Source organism: Petaurus breviceps, unplaced genomic scaffold (assembly GCF_028583685.1).
Source record: "Petaurus breviceps papuanus isolate PSGF00001 unplaced genomic scaffold, PetGlider_PUasm1.0 151, whole genome shotgun sequence".
In the NCBI taxonomy this organism is placed as follows: Eukaryota; Metazoa; Chordata; class Mammalia; order Diprotodontia; family Petauridae; genus Petaurus; species Petaurus breviceps.
The window spans coordinates 34,911,727-34,932,027 of record NW_027185712.1 but is presented as its reverse complement, the minus strand read 5'-3'; the positions used below and the strand labels follow the sequence as shown (position 1 = coordinate 34,932,027).

Genomic DNA, 20,301 nt, shown 5'->3' with positions numbered 1-20,301 from the left:
CATGTACGGCAGTCCATCTCCCATCTTTTGCACTGGCCACCATCACACACAGTAGTCACTTAATACTTATTGACTGACTATCTTGTATTTATTCTGTATATATGTCTGTATGTTCATGTGGTCTTTTCTGATCAAACGTAAGCTCCTGGAGAAAAAGAATTGTTTGATTATATGTAGTGAGAGCTGTCTCCTACATGTAGTATGAGAATATCACTGTGTGGTTCAAAGGGCTACATCTCTAGACTTTTCTCCCCCAGCCATTCTCCAAGGGAGACTTTGATTCCTTCCAGGTTGGCAACAAAAACTTGGCCAATCTGCTCTCCTAAAAGAGAGGAGGTTCCAGGCTATAATTATATTTATCTGTTCCCTTAAATATTTTTAGTCTAGGGCAGGGGTGGGGAACCTGCGGCCTGGAGGCCACATGTGGCCTTCTAGACCTTGGGTGCAGCCTAAGTGCTGAGTCCAAGTTTTATAGAACAGATCCTTTTATTAAGGGAATTTGTTCTGTGAAGTTTAGATTCAAAGAACTGCATTGGAGGACCTAGAGGGCTACATGTGGCCCAGAGGCCACAGGTTCCTCACCCCTGGCCTAGGGGATGGGATCTTTTCTGGTTCAAACTAAACTTCTGAACAGTGTTAATTAATGGGGGAAGGAACACCTGTTTTATATATCCAAGGTTTGACACCCTTCCCACCAAATATCAATTCTATAATGAATACACATAGCAAGTAGCAAAGAAACCCATTTATTCAAGTTGATAGCAAAACAGAAATCAGAGAAAATATACATAGGAGAATATATACCAAAAAACACAGAGTAAAGGAACTCTCCCATTTGGAGCAAGATAACTCAGTTTACCCAAAACAGAGAGTGCCAGATCTCACCCAAAGGGAAAAATTCCCTGAAATCTCTAGTGTTAGCAAAAGGGAATGGGAATATGATGGAGACTAGTTCTTCTCATGCCAACCTCTTCCCAGAGGCTTATTCTTCCTTGAGCAACCTAAAGTGAGGTTGGCATTATCCATCTTTTTCAATGCTACCCCCAAGGAGGCTACAGAACCCAAACAGAGCCCCCAAAAGGCTAGAGCCTCTAAAGACCTGTCTTATCTCCCACTCTCACCAACTCAGCCCCACCCCACATAGTTGGGGCATTGATCTCTACCAGTAAAAAGACAGTTCCATGCCAATGGATTTTGGGGGGGGGGGTACTCAGGTTATATAGAGTTTGGGAGAATCTCGGAAACCATATAGCCCAACCCATAGTATCTAAAAAGGATCTTCTCTACAATGTACCTGACAGGTTATCTCCCAGCCTTTACTTGAAGAATTCCAGTTATGGGGAACATTAACTCCTAAGACCCCATCTACTTTGGGGCAGCTCTGATTGCTGGGAAATGTTTTCTTCAGATCAAACTTCAATTTGCCTCTTTGTAATTTTTATAGATTGCTTCTAATTTTACCCTGGGACCAATAATAACAAGACTTATGCCTCTTTCCTATAACAGCACTTCATATAATTGAGGCAGCTTTTACTCCCTCCCCAAATCTTCTCTTCCCCAGGCTAAACATCTCCTGTTACTTCAACCAGTCCTCAGCCCAGGCCCCTCACTATCCTAGCTGTTTTCTTCTGGTCACTTCCCCGCTTGCCAATGTTCCCCATTAAATGTGCTGCCTGGAATTGAACAGAACTGTCCAGACGTGGTCTGATCAGAACAGAGGCGAGCAGAACTATCAACTCCTTATTGCTGCAAGCTGTTATTCTCTTAACACAGCCCAAGATTGTATTATAGCAGCTCTCTTGGCTGTCAGGTCACACTTTTGACTCATCATTCACACTTCTCCCACCTTGTAATTCTGCCAACGCCAAACATACTTTCGCTTCTTTCCCAAATGCTGCAGGCCGGCGTCAGCTCTCCTTCTTCTGGCCATGTGTGAAGCATGTTGTCCACACATGTGGACTCTCTCTGTTCAAAGGGATATAAATTTTGATCACATACTTTACCAGGTATCAAGGTTTGGGGGCTAGATTTTTTTTTCTTTCCTATTTATTTTATCTTTTAAAACATGGGACAATTAACTCTTTTGTCTCATATAGTTTTCATTTATGATTTCTTGAAATATAGCTCTGAAAAACCAGGCTTTGATGAAGCCCATTGGGATTCCCATGGAGCTACTTGACTATGCCTTTAAACCCAAATCACTCAGGTTCTCACTGATTGGTCATTAATAGTCCCCAGCCCAAGTCTCACTTGCCCATTGGTTGGGTTTTGAAGACTCAGAGTGAGTATAAATAGCAACTGTTTCTGTACAGGTCAGAAACTCTGAGGCCCTGATTGATTCTTTTGTGAAGGCAAAGTAGACCATCTTTTACCTCAGTTCTTACCTAGTCTTTACTGAATGGGCACTGCCTCAGACAAACTGATACCTGGGAAAGACCTTAGCTTAAAAAGGCCACAGTCTCCCACTGCTTCCAGGGCCATCACCACTCATCCTGACCCATGTCTTGCCACTGGACTCAGATGATTCTGGGGGAGAGAGAGTGAGGCTGACAACTTTCCACATCTTTGCCTCACAAATCTGATTCATTTATAAGTCAAGACATCACCCTCCTGATGTTATTGGTCCTTTTCAGGAATGAAGGATGAACAACAGTCCAGACTACCGGATCTGGCTCTTAATTTAAATTCAGGACATCTTAATGGTTTCTGAATTAAGTTTGGAAAGTTATTTTTTTTTTTAAAGCAATTGGGGTTAAGTAACTTGCTCAAGGTTACACGGCCAGGTGTTTCTGGGTGGGTGCTAAGTGTCCGAGCCCGGGATTCGATCTCCAGGTCTTCTCAACACTGGAGCCGGTGCTCTTACTCGCTGTGCTACCTGGCCGCCCCTGGAAAGTTATTTTTAATAGGAAAGAATTCAATGATTTTCTTTTAGCAAAAATAACCTTTTATTTTAAGTCTCTTGTTTAATTTTTTTAAATTTTTAAATTTTAATGGGAAAACAAAGCACCCAAACCTAAATGAATGATGGGCTCTTAGTCAATATTAGGCTGTCCAAAAATGAAATGAGTTGCTTTGTAGGATGAGTTTACTGTCACCAAAAGTACTTATGCAAAAACTAAATAGCCACTTCCTAGGCATGTTATCTAGGCAATTCCTTCTTCTGACAGGATTTACACTTTGATTCCAAATCAAAGACTCTATGATTCTGTTCAAACTAACGTGGTACACAAAGAAAGGTGAAGGCAGTTTCATTGTATGATGTCCCCACCTCTGTTACAGTGCTTGGCACCTGTCCTAATGTGCTTCACACACCCGCTTCGGTCCCAGATGACTCTAATTTGCTCCTTGGTGCCATCAGTCCCAGACCTCTTTATTGAGAGAACTTTAACAGTATGGGATGCAGCTGTTGGCTTGAATCTCACTGCAGACAAGCCATTTCCAAATTTCCATATCAAAGTCTGTTTTGTCAGGGGAAATGGAAGCCTCAGGGCAGAAGGAAACTTCTCCTTTCATGTCCCTGACTGGAATTCAGCCCAGGTCAGTGTGAAGGAGAGCAGTTCCTACTTGACATGTGCTTGGTGGCCACATGAAATGAGTCAGTGGACCGATCTGAGCAGGTGCTGTAGTCAAAGAAAAATCCCACAATTAGCTTCATTCCTGGCAGCTGACTGCAGAGCAAATGAAAACAGGAACTCCAGAGGCACAAGTCTAAGTAATCCCTCAAAGGGGTAGAGCATTTGCCTTGAAGGGGCTGCTCTCTCCCCCCCATCAACTAGATTTTACTCGGTTTATGGCTCTATTCCTGCTGGAAGACTGGCAATAATACCCAGACCACCTGGATGCTTGAACACTCAGTTTTCTCAATTCTGCTCTCCCAAGTCCAGGTGTGCACTCCCACAGCAGCAAGATGAGGCTATTTGGTGTTTAATTCAGAGCAAAATGGCTATTTCTTAGGCTTCGCTATCCAGATTGACTCAGTATTTCAGTTTAGCAGGGGGCCCATTCTATCTCCAAGTTAAGAGAGCACTGCAGTGCATATGTGCATTGGCACATCTATGCAGCAGAGGTACATCTAATACCATGAAAATTTCCCTGCCATGATTTTCAGAAAGGTGGAGGTGGGATGGTAAAAGAGGAAGTTTTTTTTTAAAGTATTTTTATTGATAAGAATATCACTCTTAACTAATTAAAACATTTTATAAGAAATAATCTTTTTAATTTTAAAATTTCTCTATTTGAGCACCTGTCTCTACCAATGGCTAACAAGTCCACTAAATAAATGAATGCCCCCTTCCCAACCCCCACCCCCAAAAGAAATCATCTGGAAGAGACAATTGAAGAACTGGAAGATACCTATGGCATTTGATTCAATTGTTCAGTGATCATATTATTGCTGTTATTATTTTACTGCTCATTATTTCTTTATTTTATTGCTCTTTATTAACAACTTTATTTTAAAGTAGGCAAAATATAATGCAATCTCAGCCAAGACCATCCTCCCCCTCCCCATCTTTCAAGTTCCAATTCAAAGGCTTGCCCATTGGAAACAAAAAACTGAACTAAAACAAAACCAGGAAATTCTTGTGGTAGAGATTCCTTATTTTTGTTATTTAATTAGCATTTCTATAGCACTTTCCATTTACAGATCACTTTGCACACCTCATTTGACCCTCAAAATTGCCTAAACCCCTCATTTAACCATCCCCAAAATTCACATAATTCAAAAGGAAATAGTTTTCAAAGAGCAAGTTAAATTTCAAATTTTTGTGGACTGGAATCACTAAACCTGTTCTCTGCGAATTTAGGGCCCAGGAAATAATTCAGACAGAGGCTGGTAAAATAATTACTGATCACCCTGCCCAATTATCTGGGTTTATTATGCTTCTTTTGTTTTTTTGCTACAGGAGAAACCACATAACCTTTTCTTTGCTGTTTTTCCTGTCTTTCGACTTGGGGACTTACCTGCTCAGAGGAGGCAGGCAGAAGTCAAAGAGCCATAAGCAACTAGGCCACAGACACAACCAGGAATTGCTTATTAGTAAGGGGGTGAATACCTGGGACTGCTAGAAATTCTGTGGCTGGTGAGCCACGGGGGTAATAACCTCAATGTTCTTTAATTTATGAGCTTCAAGATAGAATAATCCTTCTCCAACCAACCATGATTTATCAGTGTATATGTATTTTCCCAACCAGAAAGAAGATTCTGAAGAATAAGAGGCAGTGCAAATTACGGAGTTTATACTTTTCTTTGTTACTATGTTGATAGGATACTTAGGTCTCTGTATGAATGTAGTAGGAAGTGACCCAAGCTGAATCTCCAGACAGAGACAGCAGATGCTGTTTGGATATATAACTAATATTTCACTTCATCTCCTGGACTAAATTGAACCCAATCAACAAAAGGCTGACATAAAAGCTACTTCTCCGAGCAGTGCTGAAGTGGGGCTGTGCAGCATGTTGCAAAAATAATAGCAGTGGGTGGTGTAGATCATAGAGGGCCCCACCTGGAGTCTGAAAGACCTGAGTTCAAATTTGACCTCACTTAGTAGCTTTGTTTTACTCGGCTGGTCACTTATCCTCCACCTGCCTCAGTTTCCTCAATGGAGATAGCAATAGCTAACATTTATACAGCACCCTCATGTGCTAAAGCATGTCACAATTATTACATTTGATCCTCCCAACCCTGAGAGGCAGACGCTATTATCCCCATTTTAAAGTGCTCAGTACTTTATATATAAATGTTACATATATATATATTAAAAAGTGCTATATAAATGTTAGATACTGTTATAATAGCTGAGTTAGAATTTGTGTAGCACTGTAAGGTTTGCAAAACACTTGACACCTCCTCTCATCTGAGCCTCACAACAGCCCTGTAAGGGTGTCATTAGCACCCTCATTTTACAGATGAGAAGACTGGCAAACAGATTAAGTGACTCTCCAGGATCACACAGCCCATCAGGAAGATCTGAACACAGGTCCTTCTTGACTCCCAGTCCTGCACTCAATTCCCTGGCTCACCTAGCTGCTGTTTGCAAGCTTCAGGGCTCTTGAATGACTAACTGGAACACTAGCGCCTAACAGAAAGAGCCGATTCCTGGTCACTCGTCCTAAGTCCTCGGACTTAACAGGAATGGGTCTGATAACTCAGGAAGAGCAACATCTGGTGGCGAATTCTGGTACTGCATTCGGCTAAACTCCCTGCTGGAAAATTAACCCAGGGACGCACCATCTCCTTGTATCGGCAAGGACAGCACTGAGACAAAGCCAAACAAGTAGCATGTTTTATTTTTTATTCAAGATTCCTCCTGAATAACACAATGCTAAATTTTTTTATAGGTTGGACTTCAGAGCTTTAATAAGGTCACTGTAAGATCTGTAGAAGGAATAAACCAAAAAATACAAGACTGCTAATTCAATCAAGAATAACAAAAACCCTTATTAAATTAATATAAATGCCTTTTGAAAACAAAATCAAATAGTAACTAAGAAATCTCACAATTATCTGAATTGATATAAATAAGATTTTTTAAAATCATGGGTATTTTTTTTACAATCATCTTCAAGTTAAAAATATTTAGTTTTCTTCCAGCATCATACTGTTGCACATTCAGAACAGGTTCACTGCATACTTCATTTTTTATCCTCCACCCATTCATACTTTCCACTCCCTTCAACAGAAATTTAATATTACTTTGATTTCATTTTAACATGATGTAATAATTCAGCAGGCATTGAGAAAAAAGTTTTTCAATCATCACATGACATTTCATTTAATTGAGTAAACTTTGTTTCCTTAGTATTTTTGTAATTCTGATACCAAAGATGCTTGGATCTCTTCAATTCGTGTTCCCAAATGTGCTTATAGCCCAAATATTACTAATGTTTTCAGAGCTGTAGTTGATAAAGGCATAACCAGGAAATAAAATTTTTGACATCACATAATTACAATGTCACATTCAACATCATTTTAACAAGACCTACACCATAAAGAAAGTTTGAGAATGTTTTTATACTGACATATCAGGATTTTTTTTTTTTTTAATTTACACTCTGGTCATAAAAGGGCAAGCTAAATCCTTATGCTATTTTATAGTATTGTTGTTGATCAAGACCAAAATACCTCAAAGCCCAATAAATATAGGAATTTGTATGAGTGATAGTATTTCAGTGAAACATGCTTTTATTCTCTCATACTTGTTATTAGGGCAACTAGGTGGCCCAGTGAATAATAGAGCCCTGGATCTGAAATAAGAGAAATCTGAGTACAAATCTGCCCTCAGACACTAGCTGTGTGACCCTGGGCAAGTCACTTAACCCTGTTTGCCTCAGTGTCCTCATCTGTAAAATGAGTTAGAGAAGGACATGGCAAACTACTCCACTATCTTTCCCAGGAAAACCTGAAACGGGGTCCTGGATGGTAGGAACAACTAAATAACAACTCTCTATTATCATTCCTATGTCCCTTCCCTTAACTGTCCCCTCAAAGGGCTGATGCTACAATTCTCCCTGTAGGTATAATTTCCTCTTTTAATGTTTCACCAAGTGTATACATAAGGTACAACTTTAACCCTGTATGTTTATAACAAGAACTTACACGACTGGGACTTCTTCCTATTTTAGAAAGACTACGACTGTGTAACCGTCATTGTCCTCTGAATCTTTTTTTAAAAAAGCCATCAAGTTTCACTCTAAATACTTCATAGCAAATATTTCCCTTAACTCATAGAGAGGTTCATACAGTCTTTATGGACTGACATTAGATCAACATTGTGAGAGAAGAGTGGGGGGGGAGGGGAAAGAGGAGGAGAAGGGGGAGGAATTAGCAGTTTCCTGGGATAAGATGAATTGTGAGGTTGCTAAAATCTTGTGGTTTCCAAAGAAAATTTCAAAACCAGCTAGTGAAAACATTAAGAAAACATAGATTATTAGGGTTAAAAAGTATCTTAGAGAACTCATTTTCTTAAGCAGATGAGGAAAATGAGGTCCAGAAGAAAGAAGGCCCTTTCCCAAGGTCACACAGAGTTAATGATAGACCCAAAATTAGAAACGAGGTCTCTTATATAGAGTCTAATGGGCTATATTACAATGGTGAATGTCACCATTAATCTTAAGTAAGTGGGCCCTGGAATTTGATCAGACCCTAAGCATAGCTTTGCACAGGGGGACATCTTTCATTCAGAATCATATGATTTAGAGCAAAAAAGGGACCTTAAATTTCCAATGTTGCCAACCTCCTAAAGAATTATCTGAGGCCCATAAAGATGAAAGCATGTACTCAAATTCACACTGTAAGTTAGAGTTAGGACTGGAATCTAGGTTTTAAAATTTCAGATTCAGTGCTCTTTCCATATAACATGCTCCTTTGCCTCAGAAGACACTATTTTTTTCCCCCAAATACATAGACAACTACAGGTCATATTTAGAGTAATTTATCATTTACAAGGAACCCACAGAAGTCACTAATCTCATATACTCAACCATAATGCCCTTTTCTTGATGTACTTTCTCTGTCTTACTATACCCTGTTCAATTCTGTTTAGCAAAGCACAGCTACCAAAATATCTGCTTGCTGTGCCAGTGTTCTTCCTTAAAGGCCATTTTAGGCCCATATCCATATTGGGAAAGCAAAATAACACTGCTGTCAATCCGAGTCAAGAAAGAGAACCAAACTTGGGGCAGCTAGGTGGCGCAGTGAATAGAGCACCAGCCCTGGGGTCAGGAGGACCTGAGTTCAAATTAAGCCTCAGATACTTAACACAAAAACTAGCCGTGTGACCTTGCGCAAGCCACAACCCCAATTGCCCTCCCAAAAATAAATAAATAAATAAATTCAAGTCATACAGAACTTTAAAAAAAAAGAGAATCAAACCAATCCACATTGTTTTGGTCTTTTTTTCATTTATTTTTCTTTCAACCCTTACTGATTTTTTTTCAGTTATTTACCATCAATGTGCATGAAAAGCACCATAGCAAAAAAAAAAGGTGATTTCAAGTTAGTGGCTTGCTGATGTACATAATACACCTTTGAACAAAGTACTTAGTGCATCAAAAAGTGGGGGAAGGAAGAAAAGGCATAAACAAACACCTTAAGCAAGTTACTCAAGGCATAAAACCATTGCTGGGGAACCATCTTGGCTAAAACATTCCTGCTGCTATTATCACTGAACTAATTTTGTTATGACTTTCAAAGCAACTGCATTTCTTCATAGGGGACAATTATTTTGGATGTGGATAATATACAGTCCTTCCCAGCCTAGAAGATTAGTAGTCTTCCAGAAAAATATGGGAAGTTGATGACTTGCATAGCTGAAGTGGCTTGTGCTGTCCACAGTAGAAACTGAGACCCAAAGAGATAAAGTACCTTGTTCAAGATCAAGGAGTCAGTCACTGGCAGAGCCAGGACCAGACATAAGTTACACAACATGTCAAAGTTCAGTACTTTTTTTTTTTTTAAGGAAATAGCAAACCACTTGTTCTCGGTACTGAAACAATAATACACAACGGGAGGAAAATAGTCCTGAGTTAACTCTTTGGTATTACCATTTTAATTTCTATAACACTGCATATTAGGAATATAAACACTAAACAATTGGTATCTTTTCTTATGCATATGTTGGTATTTTGTCATACATATGCAAGAATAATTGTGAAGAAGGATTTCCAGTGTATTATATTTTATCTTCGTATGTAATAAAATGTGCTGATGTTGAATTGTAATCAGCACTCTAGAGTAAAATATCTGGATAAAGTTGGGGAAATGGATGAGCCAAGTCTGATTTACGAGTTGTTTTTCCTTCCAAATGTCACAGGCACCAAATCAAACTGTGAAAAGAAAAATCATCACCTCTCTACTTTCATACCTAAGTTTAATGTCCCCTGGATACAATATTCTTGTCAATGTGCCATCAGGGAAAATCTTATTTCCTACCTAGTTTTAGTAAAAAAAATCTTCTATTTCTCAAGGTGACTCTTTCATATTAATTTGCTTCTACCTACTATATGGGTAATTCAAGAATTGTACAACTGGACAAGGTAGCACCTGAATCAGTCCCCATATGATGCAGCTAAATTTGGGGAAAAATTTCATCATAAAGCATTCCCAGCAAGTGAATTATGGGCTGAAAACAAGGACAAGAGTGGCACAAATACCACTTCAGCATTCACATGACTATTTTATAAACATTTTGTATGATACTTATGTTTTTCATTAAACAAGAGGCTAAACTACAAGTGCTGGCCAAACTGAAGAACTTCTGGAATACGAATCATCACATTCTTGAGGTATGTCATGTAGTGCTGCCAGGAAACTGCTGTAAGTAGCTTCAAAAAGAGAGAAAAACTTCAAATGCTATTTAATGCTTCAGTCTTCTGTATGATGTACTCTGGTAGCCAACTAAAGTGCTTAAGCTTTTGGAAGTCCGATAGATCCTGGATTAACTTCCTGCAGGCTTCTTTCTTCCCTCGTGATTTTAATGCAGGGCAGAGCCTGGGGCCTTTTATTCACATTAACAGGTAGAAAAACACACAGAAGTATATGTTCTAACCCTCAACCTACTACTTTGAGACCTAAAGAAAACAACTAAAGTGGTAAAAGTATTTGTTAAAACTGTAAGCCCATTTGGTTTTGACTGAAAATTTCCATCAAATAGGTATGTTTTACTTTCATGACGGATTTGATTTTTTTTTAACTTAAAGTATTCATACTCACAAGAAATTATTGTAAGATCATTGATTGACTTCACATGAACCAACGAGCAACATTCTCCTAAGTGTCCTCAGCTACCACAGATCTGGGCTGCTTATGATCAAGGAAATTCAAAAGGCAGTTCCCAAGAATCATACTGGAGGTGGGATAGTGTGAAAAGAGGGTGCAACTGTCTTTTAATCTATTTTATTTTTAGTTTAACTATAATACCCTCAAGGGATTAAAGAAAATTAAAATAATCTCTAACCATGTGCACACGTGTGCGCATGCCTGTGTGAGAAAGAGAGCTGCCAAAATGTTTACTCAGTATTCATAGTAATTAAGAACCAAGGTGCAAGTTTTATGCCCTTAATATGGACTGTGCTAGGTTATTTCAATACCCTGTTTTCCTATCTACAAAAAGAAAATTGTAAAAAATCTAGTCAAATTGACAGAAACAGGAGAAATCACTTTTTCTTTTCATTTCATGCAGTCTAAAGATTGTCACTTAGGATTGCCAAAGCAGGGAGCTACCATATTGCTCTCATCTCACTTTTATGCCCCTTTTTTTGCTTCCAGAGTAGCTGATGCCAGGAATTCTGCAAGGAATTTTGATAGGGATGGGAGTGAGGCAGTCAGCAAAGGGAAGAAAACAGAGGCCACAGAATGCAGAGCCATATGAAGAACAGGTGGTCAAGTGTCGAGGGGCAAAAGGTAATGAGGAAGGAAATATTCAATTTTCTTATTCACTTATCCTTTATTTTTTATTCTTATTAACTTAGTCCATTTTTCATTTTTAGTCCCAAAAGGAAGGAGTGGGATGGGAGTGGAAGATAAAGAAGAGAGTTCTGTGAGAACTACTATGGAACCTTAGCTAATATGGCAACCGGGAAAATCCAACTATCCCAAGTGCCATTTTGACAGTAACAGAGGAAGAACAGTGGAAGAACTCTTCAAGTCTGCCAAGTTTGACACACATGTGACACACTTAGACTTAACTGACATACTTGGAGTAAGTTCCATGATTCTCTTCCTCAGTAGGGACAAAGAAGGCCAATTTCTGCTCTAATTAAACTTGTTTTTAAAAAAGAATTGAGGAATAAACAACTTAATTATCTTGCCTAAGAAATGTCCATTTTCAATGCCTCCCCCATAGGAAATCTTTCTTTATTCCATGTTATTCTCCCCCACTGGGGCTGGCTGAGCCAGCTCACCTACAAAGCAGAGAATAAACAAGTATATCTATAGTTTTCTTTAGTTTTCATTAACCTGTTCTGCTGACATTGTCAACTATTGAATGGGCAGTCTGGTGTGCTGATGGTTAGATCTGCAGAGATCTTAAGTCCAGTGTGAAAAACTACCTTGTATAGGGAAAACAAACTCCCTTGGAAAAGAGGAAATAGGAAATGCTGAAATTCCCAGGAAACACATCATTTGGATATGCAGGGTCCTCCCTTTCCCATCCTGTGGCTGGGCTGGAAAGCAAGAACATAAGCATCCTTGCTACAGCAGGGAGATGAACCTGGAAGACAACTTCCTTGGCTTGTGAAATTGCTGTAGTAGTAAATCTGCTTATGCAAGGAGAAAAATGAGAAGATCTAAACAAATTAGCCATGAGAAAAAAAAGTGCAGAAACAGTGTAAAATGCCTTCCCTTCAGAGTCTGGGTGTGATGAGAGAGTGTACTCTGATGTGGTATCAAACATTCACTTGTTTGGTTCATTATCTGTTTTCCACAATAATGTGCCCACACGTGAGTAAATGCATCATACACAAATGCACACACAGTAGCTACTTCTCTGTTCCCTGTGAACACACAACTAGCTCTATGCTCCACATTATGCCTTTTTTACTGTATTCCTTTGACCAATTATCTTGTTTTCTTCAATAAAAGGGAAAGTGACAAACACAGCATCTGGCTTGCCAAGAACATGTTTGCTTGGTGGAAACATGCTGGTTTGACAGTTTAGAAGAAATACAGAAGGCCCATTTTGCTGACATCATGAGCGTTCTCAGTACTCTTTGACCATTCAGTATGCAGACCCCAAAGTGTCCTTTGCCTATGATTGAAAGTTAGGAAAAAATGCAATAAAAACATTCAAAACTCCCACTTCCTAATTCTAAAGGATAGCTAGGGAAATGTGGAATTCAGCTGTATCAATAACCTAGTCAAGTTTTGAACAGTTGCCAAAGGCATATGATGAGGCAGGGGACTGAGCAACACCAGAGGAGGTCATGCCTAAAAAATACTGGGACATCTATACAGTATTAAATGGCCAACCTTCGGGTGAACATAGTAGGTACTGTTACAATACAGACAATCTACCTATCACTGATTTGATACAGGGACTAGCCATCAAACATTTGGATAACAGAACTTCCTTCCCCAGCCTCTAACCTCACTAGGTACCAGCAAGAACTTGGGACATCAAATTTGCTCTATTTGACATAATGACTGCTCTGGGCTGGATGACATCTGTGGAAAGGTGAGAAGCTGAGCTGCTCAACTACTCGGTAAAGTTGGTCATTTTTGTCCTTTTAGCAAAAAAAAAAAAGTGAGTTAACAAATTATCACCCCCTAAATTTGATAATCAATCCATTTACATGCACGCTGGCTCCTGACTTCCCAGTGCTAGAAATGAGATATCAGAGGAAGAAAAGAATAAAGGGGGAGCTCTGACCATCACACTTTTTTTTTTTTAATAGCAACATACTTCCACAGAAGAGATGACATCTTTTCCATATTGCATAGAATGAAAATTATCCACATCTATCCATACTGGTGGCTCTGCTTCTACATATAACTGCAATTCTGGGGACCAGTGAAGGCTCGCAGGTAACTCTCTCATCTTTTTTTATGAAAATGTTTACACTTGTGTTTCTGACTGGCTTTAATATTTTAATAGATCCAGATGTAAAAAACAGACGACCTCACTAGGAACATCCCAAACAACCAATAATTCCTGTTAACCCAGGTAGATTTGGCTATTTTTTTTTATATCATGTAAAATGGATGGGGGTAAGTGGCCCACATTTCAGAAACCACTCACCTACATAATTTATAGATAGACCCCCTGACAGTGCTGGGATTGGCAAATAGAACATCTGAATGGTGAAGTTCTAATAGTATAGATATCATTAGTAGAAGGCGGATTTGATTCAATTAACTTCCAATTTCATAAACATTTATTGCATCTAGTGTGTGCAGAGTATTGTGTTAGGCACTTAACTGCACTGTCCTTCAGTGTGGAAGAAGTGGGGGAGAGGACAGTATTTTGGACATGTACGGAAGTGCTGCCAGTAGTGTGTGCATTACAAATATTCCACATACCCTTGGTCACAGGTTCATTACCCTTTCTTATTGGTTGTGAGCCACAAGTGGTGCCAGGGTTTCTTCTACAGGGTACAAGCTGTGCCAGTGGGAGTTGTTTCTGCTCCCCCTTACCCATATTTTTAAGTGGTGAAATGTGGGTCAGAGGAACATCAAGGACCTCAATGAAGAAAAAAATTCCGAGTGTTTGGAGTGGGTTGAAGAAGGGCCAGCACAAGCAATCCCACCCACCTTTCCATGGGCATGGGGGAGGAATTTATACAGGTGGTTTGTTTTCCACTAGCTAGAGTAACCACCCTCTCTATACCTGGCAGGTGCCTCCCTGAACCAGTGCTCAGACACCAAATCCCACAGCAGCATCACCAAATCACCATGACAATTTCTACATTTTTACCCAAACCAAAGGAGAGGATAGGCAATATAGGAACCTTGGAGCCCTGAGTTAGATATAGCAGCAAAGGAAAATGTCACCTTTTCACTCAACAGGCTCAGGCAGCTAATGTGAGCTGAATCTCCCCAAACCCTTGTGTTGGTTCAGCATGCTCCCCACTTTCTCCCTACATGGCCCAAAGGAAGACTCCCATGTTGCATGGCCATTGCCTGAGCGGATCGCCCCTCGAGCTTGCAGTTTGGGAAGCTGATCCCAGATGCTACAACTCCAGCGTGGGTTCAGGTCCTATTCCTCCAGGGAGATACTCGTCTTTCCTTTGGAGCTTCAGCTGTTTTCTTTTTTTCTGCCTGCTCTACTTTCCTCCTCTCCTCCTTTGCTTCCTTGTATCTCCACTTAGGAATCTGCAAATAGGTATTATCTTTAACGTTACCCTTCTTCTTCACTCTTTCTGGCTGAAAAGTGGGGGTGGGGGCTTTGTTGATGCGGACCTTTGGAATGACAAAGCCTGGCCTCACACTACTCCTCCTCAACAAATGCAGGGGTAAGAGGCTGGCCTTCCGGGAGACAGCAGAGCTCCCCTGAGCAGGTGTAGAGGTGGAAGTTTGAAGACTTGCTCTCCTGTCTGTCTTTTGGGGAACCACCTCAACCTGGGAGTTCTGAAAGACCTTCAAGCTCTCCACCTTGCCCTTTTCATGATCATGGGCTGTCCCCGTGTTTCGGTGGCAGAGGATCTCCTGCACTGCAAGGCGCCTCTTCCCCACACAGGGTGGGGTCTCAGGGCATACAGTCTTGCAGGCAATTGCCACAGCAGGGCTTTGGAGACTCGTGGTCATTCTAACCATATGGTCAAGTACTCCCCCATCTTCAGGTCCTTGGACATAGCGGGAAGATAAGAGTGACCGAAAGCACTCTGTAAGCCTCTGTAAACAGCTCTTGGGCTCTGCTGGTTTGACAAGAATGTCCTTTACCACTGGCCAGTCAGGCTTGTACTGTTCACTGAACTGCTCCGGACAGGGCCTGTCCAACAGTCTCTGGATAACCCAGACAGCCTCAGACCTTCCTGTGTAAGATGCCCATTCCCGTGGAGTCATCCCTCTATTGGGATCGGTTGCATGGATATCTGCTCCTGAAAAACAAAAACAAAAATAAGCACTCTCCTTACTTCCCATCCAAAAAACAGAACAGAGATAATTGAAATTGAACTCAATTTAAAATGCTTAACAACTCAATTTGTATTGCAGGTATCTCATCTTGGGGGAGTGATCCCCAAATGTGGGCATTCTGTATTACTATCATAATCATCAACAACTATGAATAGAAACCAAACTTTCATTCTTACATTCTATTTGGTGCTTTGTCTTCCTGGATTCCATCCTCATTTACCTGGAGTCTGGAGTGTATGTATGTATGTATGCATGCATGCATGTATGTGTGTATGTATGTATGTGTGTATATAAAAACTTCTGTTACTTTCTACTACATATAGCATCTTTTCTCATGCTAACAAAGGTCCCTCGGAACCTGCTTCAAGAAATGGATAATAATTTTTAATTATGATATTGATTGGTAGCATGTTAAAAGATGCTTCTAAAGTACCTGGAAACAGTTTATAATACTTAAGTTAAGCATTTCCCTTGACCTACAATTTTATTAATTGGGAATCAACAATAAGGAAGTTTCTATTACTAATGGAGATCATATGAATGTTAACATATACAAGACACTTTGCAAGCCTTAAAAAGCAGTACATACATGCTAGATATAATGACAAATATTAATAATAGTGTAGTTTTTTGGTTTGCAGAGTATTTCACAAATATTTCACTTTATCCTCATGACAACTCTGGGAGGTAGGTGTTCTTATTATTCCCATTTAATAACTGAGGAAACTGAGGCAAAGAAAGATTACGTGATTTGCCCAGGCTCACACAGCTGGTAGATGTCTGAAGCCAGATTCAGACTTAGGTCTTTCTAAGCTCCGGGTCCAGTGCTCTGGTCCACTGTACCCTCTAAACAAATTGCAAAAATAAAATCTTGATAAACAATTCATTATTAATGAATCTCAATGAACAATTCTTACGATCAACATTTCATCTGCAACTTATTGTTAATTATGTAACTTAATCCCTTGCTGACAACACTGAAAGGTTCAGTGACTTGCTTAGAGTCACACAGCTAGCGTGTGTCAGAGGTCAAGTCTGAATCAAGGTCTTTCTGGCTCCAGGTCCAGCACTCTACTCACTGGGCCACCTATGTTTAATACTGTTAGCTTGACAATGTATAGTCACATAACTGACAAGAGTTGTCTAAAGCAGAGGTAATCCAACATGCTGCTGCCATCTTGGCCCCCCCGAGTGCCAGGAACCAGATTAAAATCTAATTAGGAAATTTTAAACAAAATAAATAAAAATTGAAAATGTTGATTTGTGTTTTTCTAAGTCAATATGCCCCTGGGAGAATCCACTTCTACTGAGTTTGTCAGCACTGGTCTAGAGCACTAGGGGGCAGGGAGACCCTTCCTGGATCACACAGCAAGGATGTGTCAGGGAGGAGACAGTGCATTACACCCTGCTACCTATCCTTCAGTAATCCAGACGAACAAAGATTTATTGCATTACCAACCCCAAACAAGGCCAATTGAACAAATGGTTATAAACATTATTTGAGACTTCTGGTTCCAATAACAATATCTCTAGTGTAAAAGCAACAGGATGATTTAGGGCAGTAATCTGCATAACCAGGTAATGACGATTTTTGGCCTCCCTCACTTCTGGCTCATTTCTTCTTTTGGCCAAAAGCTGGCCTATCTAATCTGCACTACTTCAATACATCTTCATTTTCTGACAAATTAAAGAGCTATGTGGAAAGTAGTTGCAATTATTTAGAACTGAAAATTAGGAAGTAACGTTAGCTGAGTACAATTTATAAATTGACTAAAAAGGAAACAGGGCACTAAAAATGTCATTACAAAAAATAAATGGCACATTAAAACTAAATTAATTGCATGTCACTTAAAAGGGAACAAACTGCAAAATTAAAATCTTAACGAACAATTCATTGTTTGAAAGAGACATTTTTTAAATGCTAATGGAACACAAAAGGAACAGCTGTCAAAATTTTAAGAATCTCCTCCCTGTGGAGAAAAATCTGCCCTCCTTTTTGCCCTCTGTGTATGATCTTGGGATGTACAAAAGATTCAAAAGATCAGAAGACATTTCCATTATGAGATATTAAACAGCCCTAGATTTTTCTGTGAACTGTATCATAAATCAGGGTGAACTCTAATTCAAAAGATCCATTATCAAACTGAATATTAATATTATAGATATAGCAATTAAATAATAGACCATAATGGACTGATGTTAATTATTTTATACTTACGTCATGCCATTCAATGAAGATGTCAAAGAATTGTCATATTAATCATTTTACAATGTGACCATTGTTATCTTTACCTCCTCTTCAATCTACTGTTGAAGCCAGAACCCAGCTCCCTGACCACCACTTCACCTGGCCAACATAAAAGATGCCATTATCCTAATGCACATCTGTTAAATGAAGAGATAAGAGATCTCCAACTCACCTCCACAGATGTGTATGCCTACAGAGGGCTCATGATGGGTGGCAAGAAAAGAGGAAGGGCCTGTTGCCCCTTTCCATAGCTAGCTTCCTATGAAGCATATTTAGAAGGTGCTTCTCTTGATAATCATTTAGCCAGAAGCCTAGCTAGACTGTTAAAAGAATAATTCTGCAGATGTGGGAGGGCCTAGGATAACTGGTGCTAAAGCGAAAAACTCAGCTCAATATAATGCAATTACACTAACAAAAAGTTTTATCTCATTTGGCCCTTACAACACCTCTGAGGCTGGCAGTAGAAGCACCACATTTTGCAGATGAAGACTCAGAGAAGTTTAACTGACTTGTCAAAGGTTACACATCTTGTAAATAGTGAGGCAGGTTTTCTTACTCCGATTATTACTTTTTTCAAAAAAAAAAAAATAAGGTTCAAAGATGTGCCAACATTTTGTGATTCTATGACTAAGAGAACAGATCTTTTCTAGCACATCTACATTTCTCCAGGTGATGAAACTGAGGCCCAGAGAAATAAAGTAATTTACCCCAAAACACACAGTTAGTAAATGATGGAGCCCTCGCTATACCAGGTCTTATGACTCTGAATTTATTGGACTTATAACCAGCCAGTCACATAAAATACCGTCTAATCTTCCACCATCAGTAAAGAGGGTACAAATGTATATATTATCCTCTGACTACATGTTTTATTTTTCCCCTTTCAAAGCTGCTCTAAATGTCCATTTTAATCTGATTTCACCTGCATAAAAACACTGGGGTGGAGGAAAAATGGAGGAGAAAAGTGTGCTCAGGGGTTTATCCTCCTTCATCTATCCACTGTCCATCCCACTCAAGAATTCATACTAGGCAGACTTTTGTAGTGTCTTAAAAAATGGGGACCAAGTCAATACTGCCTCCTACTGAAGTCAACCACAAAGACAGACTGGCTTATACTGTATTTATGTTCAAGGATACGAATCAAGCTGTGCTCTAAGCTCTTTGATCCCAACTGAACTGATATTTTTCCTGAGAGAGTACATACACTATCTCCTAATTTATATCTCCATTAGCTGTGAAAGAGGAGATTGTAAAAGCTGGCTTGAACCTTAAAAAAAAAAATAAAGCAAAACGAAGATCTTGGCAACTGGTCTCATTACTTCCTGGCAAACAGTGGGAGAAGAAATGGAAGCAGTGTTAGATTTTATATTCTTGGACTCAAAGATCACTGAAGACAGTGACTGCAGTGATGAAATTAAAAAAAAAAAACACTTGCTCCTTGGAGGGAAAGCTACAAGCAAATCTGGACAGCATAATACGAAGCAGAGATATCACCTTGCCTGCGAAAGTCTGTATAGTCAAAGCTATGGTTTTTCTAGTAGCCATGTATGCATTTGAGAGTTAGAGTATAAGGAAAGCTGAGAGCTATAGAATTGAATTTTGAATTGCACAGCTGGTGAAGACTTGTGGAGTCCCCTGGACAGCAAAGAGATCAAATCAGACAATACTTACAGAAATTAATTCAGGCTCTTCACTGGAAGGTTAAATGCTAAAACTGAAGCTTAAATACTGTGGCCACATAATGAGAAGATGACACTTTCTGGAAAAGACTGATGTTGGCAAAGATTGAAGGCAAAAGGAAAAGGAGACAGCAGAGGATGATTTGGATAAATAGTGTCATGAAAGTAACAAACATGAACTTGGACAGACTTTGAGAGGTAGTGGAGGATAGTCGGGCCTGGCTGCTATGGTCACCTAGAGTCAGACTGAATAACTAAACAACAATTACATTATAAGCGCATCACAGGCTGCTTCAAAAAGCATTCTCAGCACTTAGCAAAGTAGGTGCTTAATAAAAGCACTGCTTGAACTTTAGAATTCTCTCTAGAATGCTGATTTAGCACCTTTTAGGTCTTTAATAAACGTTGATTGTGTTTGTGGTTTAGTGGAGTCAGGAAGACATGAGTGGGTATTCTATGAGACCTCGCCAATTCACTTAACTTCCTACTGAGCTTCAGTTTTTTCATCTATAAAATTAGGGCATTCAGCTAGATGATTTCAAAGGTCCTTTCTAACCTTAAGCTCCTAAGACTCTAATCTAGAAGTCAGCAGATGGTGTGGCCTCTGCCTCTAGCAGAGGCAGGGAGTAGGATGTAATCAACTGCTTGAGACTGAATAAATACTACAACGGTGTCCACGTTCATTGCTTCTTAACATTTTACTCTTGTAGACCTCACCACTGTACTCCAGGTCCCTTTGTAGCTTTCAATGAAAGCTAGGCCCAGAGTTTTCCTGATTAAGAGGTAATCCATCTTATCTTTGG

The 20,301-nt window shown here is 39.6% G+C and overlaps 1 protein-coding gene across 1 annotated transcript in view; it reads right to left on the bottom strand.

The window, feature by feature from the left end:
* Positions 1 to 6,278: 6,278 nt before the first annotated feature.
* The window catches only part of ANKRD33B (ankyrin repeat domain 33B), a 123,916-nt gene continuing 109,893 nt past the window's right edge, over positions 6,279 to 20,301 (bottom strand). The window contains exon 4 of the mRNA XM_069077152.1: positions 6,279 to 15,534. Coding sequence (XP_068933253.1) covers positions 14,687 to 15,534 — 848 coding nt within the window. The 3' untranslated portion in view covers positions 6,279 to 14,686. The remainder of the gene's footprint in view (positions 15,535 to 20,301) is intronic.